Consider the following 21,131-nt stretch of genomic DNA (forward strand, 5'->3'; position numbering starts at 1 on the left):
CGGCGACCAAACGAACACGCCCAAGATTATTTATATGTTTCAATTTATAAAAGAGAATTAAAATTTAGATGGTACAATTAAGCGAGATTATGGGTTTAACAAAATAAATGTGTTTATTAAATGTTTTTACTATTTTTAATATGTTATAATTGTTTAATTTTTTATTTATATTTAAATGTAATATGTTATAGTTCAATCTCATTGGCTAAAACAAGAAGGGTGAATGAAAGGGAACTAAAAAGATACATTATTAACTTAAAATAAGGACAATAAAAGCTAATATAATTCGTAGTATAATGATTTCCAAAATACATATATATATATATATATATATTTTCAAATAGGTGACGTTGTATACTTTCAAATTTAAAAAGATTTCTTAATGCTTATTTCAATGACACTATAACTCATTTTTCTAGGTTAATGTTAATACCGAAGAATTTTTTTTTGTTTTTGTCAACATTAGGCCACAACTGGCCGGCCCATTAGCCTAATCCCTACAAATATGTAGGGAGCAGGACTCGATCCCTAGTGTGATGGTGTCTGTCCATTAGTGGACTTATCATTTGCCACTATACTAAGGGGGGTTATTGGATCATTGATTTTGATGGATTTGGAAATCCAAACAAAAATCCTATGTTATTCAATCATTGATTTTAAAATAACTATCAAAATCATGTGTTATTGGTTGTATGATTTATAAATACTAGTTAAAATCCAATGTTATTCGTTTAGTGATTTGTTTTTGGATTTTAAAATCCGCAGTATGTTTTAAATGGATTTGAAAGGATTTGATAGAGTAAAATAGAAGGATTCAAATCCAAGGATAAAACATGTTATTTCAAAATCCATGTATTTTGATTTTATAAATAATAAGGATTTACAAATTCTAGGTGGATTTACAAATCCTATAACCAATAACCCCCCCTAAAGTCACTTCACAATAAATAAGAACTTTACCCTCAAAGTTGGTAATAATATAAGAAATACAATAAATTGCTAAGTAAAAAGAGAAATTGATACCAATAACCTTTTTATGATACCCTCTTTTAAAAATACCCTCTTTTTTTACCATTTTCATTTTTGCCCTCTCTTAATTTTTAATGGCTATTTTACCCTTATTTGAAAGAATATTCTTTCCCAAAGGAAGGAATATTCCTTCCAAAAATTCCCCCCCCCCAAATTTCCTGCCAAAAACTTTCCCGCCAAAATTTTCCCGCCAAAAAAGTTTCAAAGAAAAAATTTTCCCGCCAAAAAATTTCCGCAAAAATTTTTCCGCAAAAAAAAAATATTTTTTTCAAAATTTTCCCGCCAAATTTTTTTAAAGGGTTTACAAGATTTTTTAAAGGGTCTTTTAAAGGGTTTACAAGGGTTTTTAAAGGGATTAACAAGAGTTTTTAAATGGAAAAAAGATATCTAGCTACATGAACTAAGTTACAATACATGTTCACACATCTGAAGTTTAAAAATGTATCCCTAACTACACAAACTATATGCATTGCATGCCCACATATACGAACTATATGTAGTCATGTCGCCAACATCACAAACATTTTTTTCCGGTGCACTTTTCCTATTTTCAAAAATATTTGGACACAAATATCATTTGATTTAATATTCGAATATTTAATATATAATATGTGAATTTTAAATATTAAAAAATTAGAATCAATCCAATTATGTGTGAATTTTATTCTACTAGTTATAAAAATCGTTAGATCGTCTATCTTATAAATATTAAAAGGAAACATTGTGATTTTTTATTTATTTTTACGTGTTATTTTTATTAACAATTATTTTACCTAATTAATTTTTTTTAGTTTAGTTTTGAAATTATCGAAACTAACTAATTATAAAAATCAATGCATTGAATATATATACAAAATATTTTTATATTGAATATTTTATTTATTTTTTGTATCATACAATATTATAAATGATTCAAGAACATAATTTTTAAATATTAAAAATCTAGAAAAATGTTTTTTAAAAAATATTTATGTTGGTCAACGTCGGTCAAACTGGTCAACGCCGAATTCCGACGAAAAATGTACCGGAAAAATATGTTTGTGATGTTGACGACATGATTATATATAGTTCGTATATGTGGGCATGCGATACATATAGTTTGTGTAGTTGTAGATACATTTTTAAACTTCGAATGTGTGGCCATGTATTATAGCATACTTCGTGTAGCTAGGTATCTTTTTTCCTTTTTAAATGGTTTTTAAAGATATGTAATGGTTTTAAGGAGTTTTAGAAGCCTACAAAGGTTTTTAAATGGTTTTTAAATGATTTACAATGGTTTTTAAAAGTTTTATAAGTTTATAACAGTTTTAAAAGGATTTACAAGAATTTTTAAAGGATTTTAAAAAATTACAAGGATTTTTAAAGGTTTTTTAAAAGGATTTACAAGTGTTTTTAAAAGGATTTAAAAGTATATTTAAATGCATACAAAGATTTAAAAATAGTTTTAAAGGATTTACAAGAAGTTTTAAAGGGTTTTAGAAGTTTACAAAGGTTTTTGAAGGGTTTACAAAAGTTTTTAAAGATATTACAAGTTCTTTAAAATGGGTTTTAAGGATTTAAAAGGGTTTTTAACGGGTTTTAGAAGTTTACAAAAGTTTTTATTAAATGATTTATCACGGTTATAAGTGGTTTAAAGGGATTTACAAGTGTTTATAAATGTTATAAAATGATTTACAATGATTTTAAAAGGTTTACTCAAGTTTTGAAAGGTTTTGGATGACTTTTAAAAGATTTACAAGGGTTTTTAAAGGATTTTTTAAGGGATTTATAAATATTTACAAGGTTTTTTTAAGAAATTGCGGAAAATTTTTGGCTGAAATTTTTTGGCGGGAAAATTTTTGTCGGAAAATTTTTGGCGGGAAATTTATTTTTGCGGGAAAATTTTTGGCGGGAAATTTTTTGCCGAAAATTTTTGGCGGGAAAATTTGGCGGGAAGTTTTTCGGAAGGAATATTCTTTTTGTTGGAAAGAATATTCCTTTTTCATCATGAGTTATAATAAAGGAGGGTAATTTAGTCATTTGTACATTGAAGAGGGTATTTTTGAAAATGAACACCTAAAGAGGGTATTTGTAGAAAATGGTATGATAATAAAGGTTAGTTGTGCAAATCTCCCAAGTAAAAAACATGCGAGAATAAGTTTTTAAAAACCTAGAAGTTAGGAAAAAACATTTTTAGGATAATGGTATAATCATGTTTAGGGGTATAATATCTAAATTAAGTTTTTTGAAAAATTTGGTAATAGTGATATTATGAAAAATAATTTCAAAATTACCCCTTTTCCAATACCACTTTTTAGAAATACCCCTCTTTCAAATTTTATCAAAAAATCACTAAAACAATTTATCAAAAGATATGTGTAAGCTTAGGGCTGGCTGTACTAGTCCCCCTGTAATATACCGTTTCAACTAGGTTCCCCCTATACTTCCAGCCTCTGCCTAATTCCACCTATACGACATATATTTTATCAAATTCCACTCAAACTACATAATTCTACCCAATTAACCAAAATCAATTAATTTTTTTCAATAGCGTTTTAAAATTGATAATTCGACACAAACTATCTTTATATGTGTGTAAATTTATATATATATATATATATATTTCAGAAATACCATATAAAAACCTTTTAAAAACTATTTAAAAACCTTTAACAAATTTGTAAACCTTTTAAAAACCTTATAAACCCTTATAAAAGCCGTTTAGAACCTTTTAAAACATTATTAATATTCGGATCGAGACTCTCAGTAGTACCTTATAAACCATATAAAAGTTTGTAATTTTTCATATTTGAAAAAGGGTTTTATTGAAAATGGATAGAAAGTGATACACCAAAATGGGCATTTCTCAAAAATTCTCCACAATTTTTTGGGTAATCAATAATTTTTTAATAACGATTTTTGAATATGTATGATACATAAATTATTTTGTTCAACAAGAAAAAAATAATTTAAGATCTGATTTTTTTTGGGGGATTTGCACAACTAACCTTTTTATAATACCCTTTTCTACAAGTACCCTCTCTAGGTGTCCATTTTCAAAAATACTCTCTTCAATGTACAAATTGACTAAATTACCCTCCTTTATTCTAGCCCATGAAGAAGAAAGAAATATTCTTTACAAGAAAATGGCTATTAAAATTTAAGAGAGGGCAAAAATGAAAATAGCAAAAAAAGAGGGTATTTTTAAAAGAGGGTATCATAAAAAGGTTATTGATATCAATTTCTCTTTTTTAATACTTTGGATATAATATTTAATTTTAATTTTATTTTGAAACTAAATAATTCGTCTATTAGACGTGCCCTAATCTATATTAGAACATATGATATTCAATTAATATTGATTTAAATACTTTTTAAAAATGTTATGATTTTCCAAAATTTAACACATGCAATATTTTTAGTTCATACGTGAAAACATAAATTTTAATCCGAGTTTTTTCGCGGGCCCTTATCTAGTTTATTTATGTAATAAATAATTGAAAGAAATTTGATACATCTAGAATTGTAAATGATTAGGATATAGAGTAAAAAAGATGAAAGAGAGAGAGAGAGAGAGAGAGATATTTTCTTCTTCTATATTTGAAGTTATGAAATTGTGTATTACAACTAGCCATGAGCGTTCGGTTTAGACGGCTTGTTTGGGTCGGGTTATTCAGTTTAGAGGAAATTCGGTTTCCAAATACTCTCACCGAATAGCCCGAATTAAAATTTGGTTCAGGTCGGTTTGTTCGGATCGACTTTTAGCTAAATTTAAAGTTCCTAATTTGGACCAATTGTTTTTTAATTTGGGTTTTTTTGGTTTACATTTTTTATTTAAAAATATTTCAAGGTAAAATCCCAATAACAACAGCCTATTTAACAAAGTTAAGAGGTCATAATAAAATATCAAGCCCAAATCAAATAATGGTAACCAAGCCCAAATCCACCTAGATATAGGTTTTCAACCAAAAAACAATTGTGACGACGATCGACGCTCCGCTGCTTGAACTGTTGTATCTATGATTCCAAGTTCATCACATTCTTTCTCATTGTTGTTGACATGTTTTGAGAATCCATCTACAAAAATAAGAAATTTTAAGCATTAGATCTAGATAAAAACTTCCAGAAAACACAGATGCATAAATAAAATAAAAAACAAACTAATTAATACACTCGGTAAAATCCATTAAAAAAAAGAGATCAAAGAGAAGAAAGATCAGAGTTTGTAGAGACAGAGAAGAAAGATCAGAGTTTGTAGAGACAGAGAAGAAATTACAGACAAAGTCACCAAGGAATTAAAGTATTAAACGAATTAGGGACTAAGGAGAAACAAGAAGCCCATACCGTTCATAAATTTGCAGTTAAGGGTCCTAAGAGACTGTGAGAATAAAGAATGAATTGATAAAGTGACGAAGATGAATGGATGAAGTAAAGAAGATGAAAGAAGTTTTTATTTTTCTTCGGCCGCAACAACCAAGAAGCAGATCTAAACATAAATATTAGGGTTAATGCATCATTATCCTTATATAGTGTAGCTGTAAAATTTTGGTTTAGGATAAACCGATTGGCTCCGATTAACTTTAACTCACCGACATCCAAATCCTCTGAAAAACATGGCCGATCGGGTCAATATCTTTTGGTTTTTTGGTGCCGATAACCAAAACATTCGGTTCTCTGGGGTCGGTTTGTTTGGTCTGACCGTATGCCCAAGACTAATTACAACGTTCGAATTCAGCGGATTAGCTTCTGTTTTGTTGCGGATCTTTACTTCCGGTAGTGTTGCCGGTCTTCATCTCTATTCGTGTTGTATTCCTAGATCAAGACCTATAGAGAACATGGCTAAGGATTTATGGGAAGCGATGCAAAATCTTAACTTGAATATTGACAGAACACCTCTAAAGATGTCTCAAGAAGCTATGCGGTTCCGAGAGAATATCAATCGACTCAGTATAGTAGTGAAATGTTTAAATCTGAAGCATCAGAAATTGGTAGGGATGAAAGAACCTCTTCCAAAAGCTTGGAATTTGCAGGGACAAGTTACAAGCCAAATAAATGATGATGGCATGGTTCAATTCTTGTTCAAAGGGAAGCATCATCTTATGACAATTTCAGAAAATGGACCCTGGCATTATAATCTTTGGATGGTGGCTATGGAAAGTTGTACAAGACGTTATCTTCCAAACTTTGGGTTAAAATTCTGAATATTCCTGAAGAATTCAGATCTAATGCAGTCGTCCATGAAGTAGTAGGTGTACTTTGACATATCGATAGAGTAAGATTTCAGGAACCAACAAAAATTTTGTAAGTGAAGTTTGGGCCAAGTTCACTATCAAGATTGATGATCGACTCATCTTTGTCAGGTATATTGATTTCAGTCCAAGAGAACCCTTAGTAATGATAAGATTCATCTTCCCAAAACTATGTAAATTTTGCTTCCAAAGTGGATTTCTACGCCATGAGGAATTAGTGTGCACTTATACTTTCTCAATTCCTCAAATTGATGATGAATCAATTTGAAACGCTCCAAAGCCGCTTCATGGAGACTCTCAAGGGGATGATGCGAATATGAGTGAGGATATAGATTCTACGACTCAAGAAGCATGTAATCTCAAGTCAATGCTGCCTCCTAGACCAAGAGAGGTTAATCACATGTTTATATCCCATGATATTGAACCCATTACTATCAATGAATATGGAGCTACATTTAAACCAGGGGTTGATGCAAAAGGAAAAGCAATAGCAGCAGAAATTGAAGATTAAACTTTCGGCAAAGGTTATGAAAGAAGCTTCTTTTATCACTTAGCCTGAATTTCCATGTAACATGCTTCAACAACATTGATCAAATTTTTATGAAGACTTTATAAATCAGATTGATCCAGAAGTACAAGAAGGGAATCATGTTGACAACAAAGATACATAAAAGAGGTTTAAAGAGAAAAGGTGAGGATATGCCAGATGAAGACCAAGCTTCAACATCAAAACCAAGAATCAAAGGAAACTTTCAGAGTCAGGGGAGGGTGGAAACCCCTAAACCACCCTTTCTTAATGAGGATTTTGCATTGGAATTGTCAAGGCTTAAAGAGAAACCCCTGACAGTGTTCAAAAAAAAAGAAAAAAAAAAGAGAAACCCCTGACAATTCTATATCTGAAAGATATCACGAAGTCTTCTAAACATGATATCTTGTTCCTCATAGAAACTAAAAACGGCTATCAGTATGTAAATGATCTAGGACACGAACTCAGCTATCGTCATAGATTCATTATCCCCTCAGAAGGTCTAAGTGGTGGTTTTATCGATTTTTTGGAATGACTCAATCCATATTGAGTTTGTGGATATTGAGAGAACATCTCTCATGTCTTCTTTTTTTGGAATTTAAATCTCTTATCTCCCTTTTTATTCTACATACCCTTCCTTCATTAAACCAAATGTGTTATTCCAAAACTACCCTTCTTTATTTTCTTTTTATTTTATTTAGTTTAATTAAGAAAAACAAAAAAATAAGAGAAAATAAAAAATCAGTTTGGGCCTCCCCTCGCCCTCGTCCGCCTTCTCCTCCAAAACCCGACGCCGTGCTTGGTTTTTGCTGCCAGAACTGTCGATTCCGGCGACGTCGGAAGCCCATCGTTTCTTCTTCTCTTTGAGCTGTACAAAGCTCCAAAATGCAGGTACATTCTTCAACTATAAGCTTGATATTTGTATAGATTTTTGAAATTTGATTGGTTTTTGGTTGAGAAGATTAATCCTTAGCACATTGGATGTTTTACCATGGGTTCTGGATTGATTAAGCTATTTAGTTGATTAGAATGAATATTAGAGTTTGATTCGTCTTGAATTTCAGAGTTTAGAACCCGAAACCTTCGATTAGATTTTGAGTATAACTAGTAAAACTGGTACAATTAGTAAAACTGATCAAGTTAGTATTACGGTAAAACTAGTAAAACTGGTAATACTGATTAATGCAGTCGAACTAGTAGTATTACTAATTGATTTTTTTTTTTTGGCAGGATACAATGAGCGAAAGCATTAGCATACATTTTAAGTGTGAAGGTCGGATGTATAGTATGTTGGATATGTTGAGAGCCACGTTAAATTAGAGTTGAGCTACTATCCGCTATTGGCATAACTGAATGAGAGGGAAAAGTGTACGATTTATGATGATGAGGATGAGAATGTGTATTTAACGTCTTTTGATAAAGAGAAACAAAGATGTATGGTTTTTGTGGATGTCACAAAGGTATCGGAACGGGTCATTGAAGATGATGATGATGATGTCACAAAGGTATCCCTATAAAAGTAAAGTCTTCATGCTTCGAAACACTTCTTCTTTGTTTTGTGTCCATGTAAAACCGCATTTCTTCACTTTTCTCATTTGTTGTTCTGCTTTTGCTAAGACGTCTGAACTAGTCTCTGAACTAGTACACTCTGTTGTTCAGACTACATCTTCATATATATATATATATATATATCCCAAAATTTAACATCTAATTCTCACTTAAAATACAAAACCCCAAAATTCTAAAATCTATCTACTCAAATCCCTAGTTTACCAAATCATTTTATATCTAGTCTCTATATCTTGTTCATGAAATTCTCAAACTTTAAAAGATTAATTACCGTTTAGTTAAAACTAGCTAGGATGTTGATTTCAATTTGTGTGCATGATTGAGTTTTATCGATTGGAATAAGACTTTTGGTCATGCAATTTATTATTATACTAGATTTTAACCCGCGGTATACCGCGGGATGACATTCTAAAATGTATTCTTTTTATTAATTTTGTTTGGTATATAAGAGTGTACTACAATATTTTTATTGTTAATTCTATGATTTAACCCGTAAAATATTATATGATAATTTAATTTGTTGCTAATCGTAATTTGATCAAATTAATTAAATAAGTATAATATGTAAAATAATGATTAGATATTGACTACATAATATTCGTTTACATAGTATAATTTCATATTAAAATATTTTGTGAGTTATACAATAGTAGACAACATGTTAAAATATCTATAATTATAATTATGTAAATTATAACCCGTTCTATCACATAACTCGTGCTATACAATTCTCAATAATACTTTAGTATATCTATTTTTGTATCATTTGAGTAATATACATCCGTTTCTAAAAATTCAAATTGCAACATATGCAAAAAAAATTATATTTTTACTATACATATGTATATGTAATAATATTAATCTAAAAACAAATAAGATCATATAAAGATGTTGGAGAAATATTTGATTTATTAAGGAGAGATTTTAGGAAATTTTGTTAAATGTAATAAATATTGATTTCTAATTTTGCAATTTTATTATGATTTAATTACAAAGTTTACCTTAAACTTTTCTATTTAATCAAATGACAAGAGTTTAATTATGAAAATATTACAAAATAAAAGGGTAGAACACAAAAGGTACTTCAAAAATGTTAATATAGATATGAACCATCGATTATTTTATAAACAATACTTACAACACATGCAATCATCAGTTATACTCAAAATATCTTATACATGTGTGTAGATTCTAATATGGATTAAAGAAGCAATGATCAATCTAAAGATTACATTTGAAGACAATAAATGAAATGATATGACGGTCAAAACTACATAGTCGGGTACCATAAGGAGTGAAAGTAAGATTGTTTAGAAACCAAAAGAAGTAGAAGTATTAGCATAAGCGAAACTCCCCAAGGAAAGTTCCCTTCTCCAAAAAGGGACTTAGCCTGGCTTGCTCTCACAGAGTAAGATGAATTAAACAGAAGTCCATGGACAAAGCTTAGAGATACGAGGACGAAGACAAAGAGAATTGGGAGGAAAAGCATGAAGAGCTTGATATTAGCCGCGGTTTTCTTAACCTCGTACTTGTAACGCGGGTATGAAGAGAGGAAGAGAAGCAAAGATATGATCGCGAAGAGAGCTAGTAGTGTAAGAGGAGGTGCTGATGAAGTCAGTAGTGTTTCCTCTAACAATCCTCGCTTCCATGAACCTCCTCTTCTTTCCTTAATAAACCACCCCATCTTCCTTTTTTCTTGGTTCAAAATGCCTTGTTTTGCTTTGTATTGGAGCATATATAAGCTTGTTACATGGATGCCTTATTATAAAGTAGTGTGAATATATGTACAACTAATGTAAAGTCAGATCAATAAGTGTGGCATAACAGAATATGTTCTCAAGAAAAAGAGTCGTTCTCGAACAATCTTTATACCAATCTTTTTTTTGTATTCTATATTCCATGGTCCTATAAATTGATTCTAACAATCTCTCCTCCATTTGTGAATTTCTATCATAATTTTATCTAATATTACATATTATGTTGTGGTTTTAAGCTAACGGCGATGCTTTAGTAAATGAACAAATTTAAGAGGATATATATATAGTTGGAAAAAAGAATTTTATTTAAGAATGTTACGATTACATTTGTGATATGAAAGGAATTTATTTCCTTCTGAAAGGAAGCGACCGAATTGTTTTTCGTCTTGCTTTTGAAAAGATAACAAACAGGCACTAAGGATCATACTAGAAGAATAAACAGCAAGAAACTATGTATTATTTTTATTTGTTTCTTAAATGCTGCTATGCTGGTATAGTTTACAGTGATGAAAATTATCTTTAAGAAATTGATTTTTATGTAAAAGTTCTAATTAACAAATAAAATAAAACTGTGAAGAGAAAAATCAATTAAAAAAATTATTTTCTCCAGATATACACTCCTTAATTAATTTGAAAAAAAAAACTACTTTCATCTCAAATCTATGATTGTCTTACTAAAATATATATGAATAATATTATATTTGGAAAAAATAGCAGTCTATGTCAAAAGTTATTATACATAATCATATTAGGATCATTTCTATCATAATTTTATTTTAATAGGATTATATACAAGTATTCTCATATACTCTAATCTTATTTTTGTAATATTTTTTCCATTTATAATAATCTAAAACATTTTTGAAGTACCTTTTGTGTTCTACCCTTTTATTTTGTAGTATTTTCATAATTAAACCCTTGCCATTTGATTAAATAGAAAAATTTTAGGATAAATTTTGTAATTAAAACATAATAAAATTGCAAAATTAGAAATCAATATTTTTTACATTTAATAAAAATTCCTAAAATATCTCCCTAATAAATCAAATATTTCTCCAACATCTTATATGATCTTATTTGTTATTAAATTTCTATTATTACATAAACATATGTATAATAAATTTTTCTTGTTGCATATGTTGCAATTTGAATTTTTTGAAATGGAAGTATATTACTCAAACGATACAAAAATGGATGCACTAAAGTATTATTGATAATTGAGTAGCACGGGTCATGTGATGGAACGTGTTATAATTTACATAATTATGATTATAGATAATTTTACGGGTTGTCTACTATAGTATAACTCACAAAATATTTTAATATGAAATTATACTATGTAAACGAACATTATGTTAATATCTTTTTAATATTTTAAATAATATACTTAATTAATTAATTTGATCAAATTACGATTATAAAAAAAATATTACCATATAATATTCTACGAGTTAAATCATAGAATTAACAATCAAAATATAGTAGTACACTTTCATATACCAAACAAAATTAATAAAAAGAATACATTTTAGAATGTCGTCTCGCGGGGGTAGCGCGGGTTAAAATCTAGTATTTTTATAAAAAGTTTAGAGACAATTTTTTTTCACCACCTGCCCATGGGCCCACCTCTCAAAATGGGCCTCACGTCCTCTCACTAAGCCCATGAGCCCATTAATATCCGACGGTCGGTTTGCTACCTTCGGGAGGCTTAAAGACTTGTTTACCAACCTTACAAATCACCACATAATCTTTCCATGTGTTTTGGCCTCACTCACACAGTTCCGACAACCACTCCCGGAAGGTCACCCATCCTTTGACTACTCCATCATAAGCACGCTTACCTGTAGAGTTCTCTCAGGACCTTTGACCAAAAAGATAACTGCACTTTGGTGACAAAGGTGGCCAAATCAATTCATTGAAGCCTTTCCGCAAATCAGGATTGCACAATTCTCCCCCTCTAACAGGTCGTAACGTCCTCGTTGCGCACAACGATCTTTACCCCCTGAAAGTATGAGCCCACCACTCTACACTTGTCTGGGTTCGGTTCTGATACCACTTGTAACGCCCCAACCGCCATCTTTCCAATGGACCCTATGTTCACCACCAGCCTATGGGCCCACCTTTTTAATGGGCCGCACGTCCTCTCACTTGGCCCATGAGCCCATTGATATCCGACGATCGGTTTGCTACGTCCGGGAGGCTTAAAAACTTGTTTACCGACCCTACAAATTACCACATGATTTTTCTCTGTGTTTTGGCCTCACTCACACAGTTCCGACAACCACTTCCTGGAATGTCACCCATCCTTTAATTATTCCAGCATAAGCATGCCTAACTGTGGAGTTCTCTCAGGACCATTGACCGAAAAAAATAGTGCACTTTGGTGACATAGGTGGCCAAATCAATTCATTTAAGCCTTTACGCAAATCGGGGTCTAACAAATGTCTTGTGGCAAATCACAACCTCAGACCTTCCTCGTAGTGGTCGTCTCTACCATCACATATTGAATAACTGAGTCGGTTGCGTATATTTTTATCAATAAAGTTGATATTCCGTATTTGGGGTTGACGATATATATCGAAAAAGTATTCTTTAATGAAAACATAGAAATTAAAAAACGGGGAAAACGTTATTTAATTCACGAAGTTTCAAATTTAGGTCATTTAAACCATGAATTTTCTATTTGACCATTCAAAACATATACTTGTCGTTTATTTAATTTTTAAAACATCATCTTTGTTGACCAAGCTAAAATTAACATCATATTCTCAAATCCGTTAACAGAACATCTAATAGAGCAACAAGTTTATGTTCTAGTTCGTGATTTAAATGCCCTAAATTTGAACATTATACCCTCAAAATCCATCATAATATTTTAGTACTATTTTTTTTTGGAAAGACTAAACTAAAATGTATGATTCATAGTTTATGTTTATCTTTAACATATTTAGTTTGGACAATAAAAAATTAAACCATAGGCTGAAATATGTTTGTAAACGATCTATTTCCCCCTGAGAACTAACGTATCAATCCAGATAGAGCCCAAACTTTGACCTCGCTGTAGATATCCCTGAACACAAAATTCGAATCCTATTTCTCCCCGAAATAAAAGTTCTAAACCTATTTCCCCCCGAAATCAAAGTTCATGATCTACTTCTCCCCAATTCTGGGTCTTCACTGGTTTACTATTTATTTAACCATTTAATGAATAGCCTAAACCCGATTAAGTTTTGAAAATCTCAAAATTTATGTCAGAAATCATCACAATCGTTTAATCCAAAGTTAAGGATTGAGAAATTTGGGGATTTGGAGATGGATTCTAATGGGAATTTCGAGAATTTTGAAATTTAATCGAGTTAAAACAAGTTTGGTTTGGTTAAGTAAACACAAAACCAATAGAAACCAAGATCTGGGGATAATTAGATCTTGAACTTTGGTTTCAGAGGGAATTAGGTTTGGAACTTTTATTTCGGGGGGAAATAGAATTGGAACTTTTGTTTCGGGGATATCTACATCGGGGTCAAAGTTCGGGCTCTATCTGGATTGATACGTTAGTTCTCAGGGCGAAATAGATCGTTTTCCCGTTTTCATTCGATTCTTTTCTCTTTGTCATCTGAAAATTGATCATTCGATTCGATTCATGGTGACAGTTTTTGATATTATTTTTTTTGAAATTAAAAAACCCCAAACCCAACAAGGCAACAACCAACCCAGTTGGTTGGCATGTGTATTTTGTAAATTTAACACACGATCTTATATAAAATGAGAAAGAGAGGAGACTTTAGCACGAATGAAAAAGAAACACACTACTACCTCTTTTTTTTTTTTTAAGGTTAACAACAATAAGACTTTAGTACTTCTATAAGTACTTCATTTCTAAGCTCATCGTGAGTTCCAGTTTTATACTTCTTTAATCATATCTTCTAAAGTCACCACCACTTCGTGACTTCCTCTAATATCCTTAGGTGCGACAAGTAGCTTTCTACCGCTACTGATTGAAGTTGAAATATTTTGGAAATTGATAATTAGTATCATTAAAAGAAATTATAATGATAATTAGTATTATTTGAATTTATTTAATTAGAAATTTTAGTTTAATTATGGGGAGAAAATTCATAGTATTACATATAATATGTGTACAGTTTTCTTCAAAAATATATACGATGTCGTACCATTGGTTACTTTTAAAAATATCTGAAAACTTTACACATTTTATATGTAAAACATCTTATAAAATGAAACAAAAAAAAATTGCTTAACATCTTATATCATGGAACATATGGAGTATTTATTTTTCTTTTGTATTACCAAAACTTCAAAAAAAACAAACTCAAAATATGATTATAAAAACTTCTAACCTACATTATATAAAAAAATATGTCACTAAGCAGATTTATACTTGGTTTTGTTCTTCATTAATCGAAATATTTTTTTGTCAAGATCTCAAAAGAATAAGATGAAATTTTAATAAATTACTACGCCAATAAAGATGACTTTTTCATCCATAATGTGTACAGTAGTTTTCATTTACTAGATTAATTTGATAAAACATATAATTTAACCTTTTTCATATCATTTTGATGAAATTTGCTAATTTTCAAGTTAGAAACTTATCTTATTTCTAATTCTATAAAATTTATTATAACTAAATTATGATAAATTGATTTATAGATGCAGTTAATAAAACATAGTTTAATTATATTAAATAAAAAATGATATTCTGACATATTTCCATTCAAGCAATATATATATCATCCTTCTTCCGACAAAAAAAAATATATCATCCTTCTTAATAAAAATATCGAACTTATTTTATTACATATTCCAATGTCACATCTTGGTATTGTTTTTTCTTTCCAAAGTAATATTATCAGTATATTACCCTATTAACTAATTAATTACTAATAGATAATTTTGTTGTTATTTTACTTTTCAACATTGACTATGTCCGTACTTGGGAATTCCACGGCAAAAGACTAATTTCGTTGGCGCTTGATACAGTGCTTTCATTCTCGCGCTCTTTCTCTCTCCATCTCCGGTCTCTCTCCGGCCATCTTCATCTTCTCCGGCGAAATTTCTCAAGACTACCCAAAAACAAAACCGCAATTTCCAAGAACACCAGAGCCGTTACCACCGTGAAAGCTCTCTCTTGATTTCCGAGCACACATTAAATTTAATGGTTAGAACGGCGGAGACTTCACGTAGTCTTGCTTGCTTAGGATGACCGGTGATCGGAGAGGGTTGGGGTATTTTGGTAAACATTTCTCATGGAATGGCAGATCTTGTGAGCTATGGTAATGTGGAACGAGACATCGAACAGGTTCTCTTCTTGTCTTTGTCTTAATAGATATGTTGCTAGTCTCAATAGATGTGTCTGAATTTGTTGGTTAAAAAAAAAAATGTTAGCTTTTTAATGTCTGCTAAACTTGTTTTTGTCTTATAAGATCTTTTACATATGTTTTTGTAGGCTCTAATTGCTTTGAAGAAAGGTGCTCAACTGTTGAAATATGGTCGGAAAGGAAAGCCTAAGTTTTGTCCATTTAGACTCTCCAATGTGAGTGTCCTTTAGATTAAATGGTTTACAATTCGGTTATGAGCATGAATTTGGTTTAGCTGTGAAGCTACCTTTTGAGCTTTGCAATTTTGTTTTGCAATCTCCCCATGAGGTTCTTTGTTTATTTTAGTGATTCATTGATCCAATTGGTGTTATTAAGGCAGATGATATGCTTGATATTTCACATCTTTGTGTTTGGTTACATATACACGTTTAAGCTTACCACCTTGGACATGTTATTTGCAGGATGAGACATCTTTAATCTGGATTTCAAATGGTGGAGAGAAACGTTTGAAGTTAGCAACTGTATCTAAGATTGTTCCAGGACAACGAACTGTAACTTCTCTTTAACATCTAGTTTCTGTTTTGATGCAGTAGCAAAATACTACATGTCTTTTCTTAGTAACATGTTATGACTTTGGTTATGTTTATACTATCAGGCTGTTTTCCAACGTTACCTTCGCCCTGAAAAGGATTATTTATCTTTTTCTCTCGTATACTCAAACAGGAAGCGGACTCTTGATTTGGTTAGTAAATAAAAATTCAGTTACTTTCTCTTTGACGTGTATTGTCTGTTTCTGTATTTGTGAATTCAAAAGGTTGGTTTGTTTTCAGATTTGTAAGGACAAAGTTGAGGCAGAGGTGTGGATAGCTGGCTTAAAAGCTTTGATATCTGGTCAGGCTGGCCGCTCTAAGATTGACGGCTGGAGTGATGGAGGCCTCTCTATTGCTGTAAGTAATAAGCATTCCTAATGCGAACAACGTCAGTGTTATTGATGGTGCAAATGTAATCCTCTCTTCTCAAAATAACTCCCATTTTGGTTTTGTTTCATTTTCATCATTTCCAGGATAGTAGAGACTTGACATTAAGTAGTCCTACCAACAGCTCAGTTTGTGCTTCTAAAGATTTTAACGTTGTTGAGACTCCTTACAATTCAAATAATTTTCCCAGGACTTCTAGAACTGAGAATTCTGTCAGTTCTGAAAGATCACATGTGGCATCAGATAGCCCAAATATGTTAGTACGAGGATCTGGATCAGATGTTTTCCGGGTTAGTGTCTCTAGTGTTCAAAGCAGCTCGAGTCATGGCTCTGCTCCAGATGATTGTGATGCTTTAGGTGATGTTTATATATGGGGCGAAGTGCTATGTGATAATTTTGCTAGAGTCATGGCTGATAAAAATGCTAGTTGTGTTGGTTCAAGGTCTGATGTTCTGATTCCAAAGCCATTAGAATCCAATGTAGTTTTGGATGTTCATTACATAGCTTGTGGTGTTAAGCATGCTGCTCTAGTCTCTAAGCAAGGTGAGGTTTTTACATGGGGTGAAGCATCTGGAGGATGTCTTGGCCATGGAATGGGAAAAGATGTTACTGGGCCACAGCTTATTGAGTCTCTAGCTTCTACTACTGTTGATTTTGTTGCATGTGGTGAGTTTCATATGTGTGCTGTCACAATGACAGGAGAGATTTACACATGGGGTGATGGAACACACTATGCAGGACTTCTCGGCCATGGTACCGATGTAAGTCACTGGATACCAAAGAGAATATCAGGTTCTCTTGAAGGTCTTCAAGTTGCTTCCGTATCTTGTGGACCGTGGCACACTGCTTTGATCACGTCAGCTGGACGGCTTTTTACTTTTGGAGATGGGACATTTGGTGTTCTAGGGCATGGCGACAAGGAAACTGTATTTTACCCAAGAGAAGTTGAATCTTTATCTGGTTTGAGGACTATTGCCGTTGCTTGTGGTGTATGGCATGCTGCTGCAATAGTAGAAGTCATTGTCACTCAATCAAGTTCAAGTGTTTCATCAGGAAAGCTGTTCACATGGGGTGATGGTGATAAGAGCCGTCTCGGTCATGGAGATAATGAGCCTCGACTTAAACCCACATGTGTATCAGCTCTAATTGACCATACTTTTCATAGAGTTGCATGTGGACATAGTTTAACAGTTGGCTTGACAACATCAGGAAAAATTTACACGATGGGTAGTACAGTTTATGGTCAACTAGGGAATCCAAATGCTGATGGGAAGCTTCCTTGCTTAATAGATGATACATTAACTAAGGATTGTGTCGAAGAAATAGCATGCGGAGCTTATCATGTAGCAGTCTTAACATCTCGAAATGAAGTATTTACATGGGGCAAGGGTGCCAATGGCAGATTAGGTCATGGAGATATTGAGGACCGTAAGGCACCCACCCTTGTTGATGCTTTGAAAGAGAGACATGTAAAAAATGTTGCCTGTGGTTCAAACTTCACCGCAGCAATATGTCTTCATAAATGGGTTTCTGGTACCGAGCAATCTCAATGTTCAGCTTGTAGACAGGCGTTCGGATTCACACGAAAAAGACACAATTGTTACAACTGTGGACTTGTCCACTGCCATTCATGCAGTTCCAAGAAATCACTGAAAGCTGCTTTGGCTCCTAATCCAGGCAAGCCTTATCGTGTCTGTGATTCATGTTCCTCTAAACTAAGTAAAGTGTCAGAATCTAGTATTGATGGTAGGAAGAATGTTATGCCGCGACTTTCCGGTGAGAACAAGGACAGATTAGATAAAGCCGAGATAAGATTGGCTAAATCAGGAATACCATCAAATATAGACTTGATCAAGCAGCTAGATAGCAGGGCAGCTAGACAAGGAAAGAAAGCCGACACATTCTCTCTTGCTCGCAATTCTCAGACACCTCTATTACAGCTTAAAGATGCTTTGACTAATGTGACTGACTTACGGCGTGGACCACCAAAACCAGCAGTAACTCCGTCTGGAGGAAGCTCTAGATCTGTCTCACCTTTCTCAAGAAGATCTAGCCCTCCTCGTTCAGTCACTCCCATTCCTTTAATAGCTGGTCTTGGTTTTTCTACAAGTATAGCTGAGAGTTTGAAGAAATCAAATGAACTTCTGAATCAGGAAGTAGTCAAATTGCGCGCCCAGGTAAACTCACCTCAAACCATTATCTTTTTCTTCTGTCTAAACTCATTTAACTATTCATCACTTTGTTCATCAGAGATGTTTCCATAAGTTCTTTTGGTTTGTGTTTAAAATGAATATTGGATGCTATTAGGCCGAGAGTCTGAGGCTCAGATGTGAAGTTCAAGAATTCGAAGTTCAAAAATCTGTGAAGAAAGTACAAGAAGCATTGACCCGGGCAGCAGAAGAATCTGCTAAATCAGAAGCTGCAAAAGAAGTTATAAAATCTCTAACAGCACAGGTTTTGGCTTGATTCCCTTAAACTTTTTTCTTAAACCATCTGTGATCTATTCATTTTTGAAATATTTTATTCTCAGTAAGTTTCCATGGAAGTCCTGAATTTTTGTTTTTCAACTGTACTTTCCAGGTGAAGAATATAACTGCACTGCTACCCCCGGGTGCTTACGAAGCTGAGACCAAACAGACAGCTAAATTATTGAACATGTTTGAGCAAAACGGATTTAATTTTGCTAATGCCAATGGACAGCGTCCATCGCGATCTGATTCAATGAACGACACTTCACTTGCGTCGCCTTTGGCTCTGCCCGCACGTTCACTGAATGGACTTTGGCGAAATTCACCATCACCAAGAAACACAGATGCAAGCATGAGTGAACTTTTAAGTGAGGGGGTTCGAATCAGTAATGGTTTCTCAGAAGATGGTGACAACCGCCGAAACTCGAGAAGCTCAGCAGCATCAGCTTCAAATGCTTCTCAAGTAGAGGCGGAGTGGATTGAACAGTATGAACCTGGTGTTTATATAACATTATTGGCCCTAGGGGATGGAACAAGAGACCTCAAACGTGTACGCTTTAGGTAACATATTTGGAATTTTTATCTTGATACATTATTAGAGATCTAAACTAATAAATATATGGTTGTTTTTGTAGCCGAAGAAGATTTAAGGAGCAACAAGCAGAAGCATGGTGGTCAGAGAATCGCGAAAGAGTATACGAAAAGTACAACATTCGCGGTACTGATAGATCAAGCGTGGCGACATCACCTTTATCACAATCACAATTTCAGACATGAACTAAAATCAACAACAAAATCAAAAGTATAGGAAGCAGTTAGCCTTATTCTGATCCTCTAGAGTTCCATCCTTCAGTATATAAAGAATCTGTCGGGTTATTTGCAAAGAGTTTGTCGTGAATTTCATGATTGTTTTAAACTAATTGACTCGATGATAACTATTTAATTGAAAATCGTTAACCAGAGGCCAGTTTCTCTGTCATCATGATCATTTAATGTTTGATGTAACATCACAAAATCAGCAATGGAAGATAAAATCTCCGACATGGCCTCCCACAATTTTACTATAAACTAGATTTTGACCCGCCGGCGGAATAAACATTTTCTTTGTAATTCATGTTTTTAAAATTTTATAGATTTTGTTGGACTTTATTTAATAATTATGGGGGATTTGCACAACTAACCTTTTTATGATACCCTTTTCTACAAGTACCCTCTCTAGGTGTCCATTTTCAAAAATACCCTCTTCAAAGTACAAAATGACTAAATTACCCTCATTTATTATATAACCCATGATGAAGAAAGAAATATTTGTTCCAACAAAGAAAATATTCCTTCCGAAAAATTTCCCGCCAAAAAAAAAATTTCCGCCAAAAAAGTTTTCCGCCAAAAACATTTCTCGCCAAAAATTTTCCGACAAAAAATTTCCCGCCACAATTTTTCCGCAATTCCTGAAAAAAAACCTTGTAAATATTTTTAAATCTCTTAAAAAATCCTTTAAAAGCCCTTGTAAATCTTTTAAAAGTCATCTAAAACCTTTTAAAACCATTGTAAATAATTTTATAACATTTATAAACACTTGTAAATCCGTTTAAACCCATTATAACCGTGATAAATCATTTAATAAAAACTTTGTAAGCTTCTAAAACCCTTTAAAAACCCTTGTAAATCCTTAAAAACCATTTTAAAGAACTTGTAATACCTTCAAAAACCTTTGTAAACTTCTAAAACCCTTTAAAACTTCTTGTAAATCCTTTAAAAAAACCTTTAAAATTCCTTGTAAATTTTTCAAATCCTTTAAAAATCTTTGTAAATCATTTTAAAACTTTTATAAACTTATAAAAACTTTTAAAAACCATTGTAAATCATTTAAAAACCATTTAAAACCTTTGTAAGCTTATAAACCCTTTAAAAACCATTACAAATCTTTTAAAAATCATTTAAAAACTCTTGTAAATCCCTTTAAAACCCTTGTAAACCCTTTAAAAGACCCTTTAAAAAATCTTGTAAACCCTTTTAAAAAATTTGGCGGGAAAATTTTGAAAAAGTATTTTTTTTGCGGGAAAAGTTTTGCGGAAATGTTTTTGGTGGGAAAATTTTTAGAAGGAATATTCCTTCTTTGGAGAAAGAATTTTCTTTCAAATAGGGGTAAAATGACCATTAAAATTTAAGAGAAGGCAAAAATAAAAATGGTAAAAAAAAGAGGGTATTTTTAAAAGAGAGTATCATAAAAGAGAATTT

At 32.2% G+C, this 21,131-nt stretch overlaps 2 protein-coding genes and 1 long non-coding RNA gene across 3 annotated transcripts; 1 reads left to right on the forward strand and 2 right to left on the reverse strand.

Moving 5' to 3' along the window:
• Window positions 1-4,864: 4,864 nt before the first annotated feature.
• Window positions 4,865-5,483, reverse strand: LOC111829062. The gene is made up of 2 exons (XR_002832638.1): window positions 5,353-5,483; window positions 4,865-5,085 (listed from the first exon to the last, which is right to left on the reverse strand). It is a non-coding gene; the product is annotated as an uncharacterized LOC111829062 (long non-coding RNA).
• A 3,970-nt stretch (window positions 5,484-9,453) lies between these two features.
• On the reverse strand, window positions 9,454-10,067 carry LOC17876273. The gene has a single exon (XM_006281835.2). It carries the CDS (start codon window positions 10,034-10,036, stop codon window positions 9,623-9,625), a length of 414 nt encoding a protein of 137 aa, XP_006281897.1. The 5' UTR covers window positions 10,037-10,067; the 3' UTR covers window positions 9,454-9,622.
• Window positions 10,068-15,099: 5,032 nt separating this feature from the next.
• On the forward strand, window positions 15,100-19,872 carry LOC17874782 (PH, RCC1 and FYVE domains-containing protein 1). Its single transcript, XM_023777726.1, has 9 exons — window positions 15,100-15,429; window positions 15,577-15,663; window positions 15,910-15,999; window positions 16,104-16,190; window positions 16,279-16,395; window positions 16,512-18,602; window positions 18,733-18,879; window positions 19,006-19,454; window positions 19,529-19,872. The coding sequence occupies exons 1-9, from the start codon at window positions 15,382-15,384 to the stop codon at window positions 19,668-19,670; spliced, it is 3,258 nt and encodes a 1,085-aa protein (XP_023633494.1). The 5' UTR covers window positions 15,100-15,381; the 3' UTR covers window positions 19,671-19,872.
• The last annotated feature ends 1,259 nt before the right edge of the window (window positions 19,873-21,131 follow it).

This window comes from Capsella rubella, unplaced genomic scaffold (assembly GCF_000375325.1).
Source record: "Capsella rubella cultivar Monte Gargano unplaced genomic scaffold, Caprub1_0 scaffold_8, whole genome shotgun sequence".
NCBI classification, from domain to species: Eukaryota; Viridiplantae; Streptophyta; class Magnoliopsida; order Brassicales; family Brassicaceae; genus Capsella; species Capsella rubella.